This window comes from Silene latifolia, chromosome 1 (genome assembly GCF_048544455.1).
Source record: "Silene latifolia isolate original U9 population chromosome 1, ASM4854445v1, whole genome shotgun sequence".
In the NCBI taxonomy this organism is placed as follows: Eukaryota; Viridiplantae; Streptophyta; class Magnoliopsida; order Caryophyllales; family Caryophyllaceae; genus Silene; species Silene latifolia.
Genome location: NC_133526.1, coordinates 154,832,828 through 154,835,297, shown reverse-complemented (window position 1 = coordinate 154,835,297; position 2,470 = coordinate 154,832,828). Strand labels below are relative to the sequence as shown.

General features: G+C 42.4%; 1 protein-coding gene across 1 annotated transcript; it reads right to left on the bottom strand.

The window, feature by feature from the left end:
* Window positions 1-333: 333 nt before the first annotated feature.
* Window positions 334-936, bottom strand: LOC141658644 (uncharacterized). The gene has a single exon (XM_074465548.1). The coding sequence runs from the start codon at window positions 934-936 to the stop codon at window positions 334-336; it is 603 nt and encodes a 200-aa protein (XP_074321649.1).
* Between the last annotated feature and the right edge of the window lie 1,534 nt (window positions 937-2,470).

The following is a 2,470-nucleotide window of genomic DNA, read 5'->3' as shown; positions in this document are numbered from 1 at the left end:
CTCCTGCATAGGAGGATTTAGCCGTCTCTGACCTTGCGCACTAGGCCTTTGACCTTCTTCTAAATAAATACGGTGCATACAAAAATCAGGACTAATACCCTGTAAATCGTCAATGCTATACCCAATAGCTTTCTTATGAGTTCTCAAAACAACCAACAAAGCAGAGAGTTGGTTTTCTGTTAGGCTAGCATTGACAATTACAGGATTCATCTCACAAGTGTCCAGAAATACATACTTAAGATGAGAGGGAAGGGGTTTAAGTTCAGGTTTCTGTACCTTGGCAGCCTTTGAGGGGCTACCTAAGCTCAAAACCTTATTTTCTTTGCATTCCTCTCAAGTCAGCAACTTCTCTATTGCGAAAACTTCTGGACTCCATGAGCTCCTCTCAATAGCTGGATCAGTCAGCAGGGCAATCTCCAGAGGATCTCTATCCAAGTTTAAAGAAAGAGAGTCATCAACAGTCAAATCAATAATATCAATTCTATTACAAGTTTCCTCAATCATGGGTTGTTTTAATGATTTTTCTAAATCAAAAGTGATCCTATCATCTCCTAAAGCTAATGTCAGTCGGCCTCTCCCCAGATCTATAATGGCCCCTGCGGTATGAAGGAATGGTCTGCCGAGAATGTTGGGGATGTGGACATCTTCAGCCATATCAAGAATAACGAAGTCAACTGGAATGAAATATTTCCCTATTCTAACTGGCACGTCTTCTAAAACACCTAGAGGGCGTTGTAGAGAACGGTCAGCCATCTGTAGAGTCATATTAGTGATATTAAGTTGACCCATATTAAGCTTTTTACATATTGAATACGGCATAACATTGACACTAGCTCCAGAATCACAAAGAGCTTTACTAATAGCTAAATGACCTATATGACAAGGGATAGAAAAACTCCCTGGATCCTTTAGCTTTGGTGGAATGGTAGCGTGCATCGCAGCTGTGCACTTCTAAGTGAATGCAACCGTCTCTACTTCATCAAAGGATCTCTTTCTGGTTAATATGTCTTTCAAAAACTTCGCATAAGCCGGCACTTGAGTGATCAAATCAGTAAATGGAACACTCACTTGCAGGTTCTTCACTACTTCCATGAATCGCTTCAGTTGCGTATCAAGTTTTGACTTCTGTTGTCGATGCGGAAAAGGTAGTGGAATAGTAATTGGCACGGCTTCCTTTGCAGAACTTGACGAAACAGGCACATCAGGAGCTACAGGAGACAAAACTCGATCGAGTTTTTGTAAACTCGGTCGAGTTTCATATGAAACTCCAGTATCATGACCCACGGCACTTCCAGTAGCATCAGTGACAATTTGTGACAAAACTCGATCGAGTTTTTTGGAACTCTGTCGAGTTTTAGATAAATTAGCTTCTGCCTCGTCTTTCTTTTTCGTAGGAAGTGCTGTATCATCACTGGCATCTTTCTCATCGTCGCTCAGTTCCAAATTCCCCAATCCCTTAGGATGCATAAATGGATGCTTTTCTTCCTCAACGAGCATTTTCGGACCTTCATAGGTAGTGCCACTCCTCAAATGAATTATATTTGCATGCTCATGAGCTTGCTTCCCTTGTGGAGGAAGGGTACCGGGCTGTTTAGAGTGATTTTGGGTAGCCATCTGAGCAACTTGGGTATCTAGAATCTTGTTGTGTGCTATGAGCTCGTTAATTTGAGATGCTTGCTTCTGCTGATTCTGTAAACTTTGTTGCAACAGAGCTTTCAACTCAGCCATATCATTATTAGGAGCTAGGGGAGGAGGTTGCAATGGCTGAAACTGTTGTTGACGTTGATTATTGAATTGATTACCCCCTTGATTGAACTGATTTCCTCCTTGATTTGGCCTTGGATTCCCACGGTTTTGAGGAATAGTATATGTTGGATTTTGTTGTTGTGGTTGCGGGTTCTGCACATTCTGGCTTGACCACTGGAGGTTCGGATGCTCTCTAGTCCTTTCATTATAGAAATTAGATAAAGGATTACCTTGCTTATAAGATTGGAAGGCATTGACTTGCTCAATCGTGCTCATACAATCAGCTGCACCATGACCGTCTAAACCACATCTAGCACAAGACTCCGCTACTTGCTGACTCATAGCATGAACTCTCTCCGTACTACCCAATGATTGGGTAGTCTTTATCTCAGCAATCTGGGCAGAAATAGTCTCTAGCTGTGCCGCCAAAGCACTATCAACTCCAGTACCGCGCGTGCTTCCCCTAGGATTTCCATAACTCGCGGTATGGGTAGCAATCTGATCAATCAACTTCCACGCGTCACCATCAAGTGTGTTATCTTGAAACCTCCCATTAGCAGATGAATCCAAAAGGGCACGATGATCGTCAAACAACCCGTTATAAAACTGGTTGCAAAGGAACCACTTTGGGAAACCATGATGGGGAACTGATCGAACTAAACGCTTGAAGCGAGTCCAAGCTTCATTCAAATATTCAGTAGCTGCTTGCTTGAAACTAGTAATT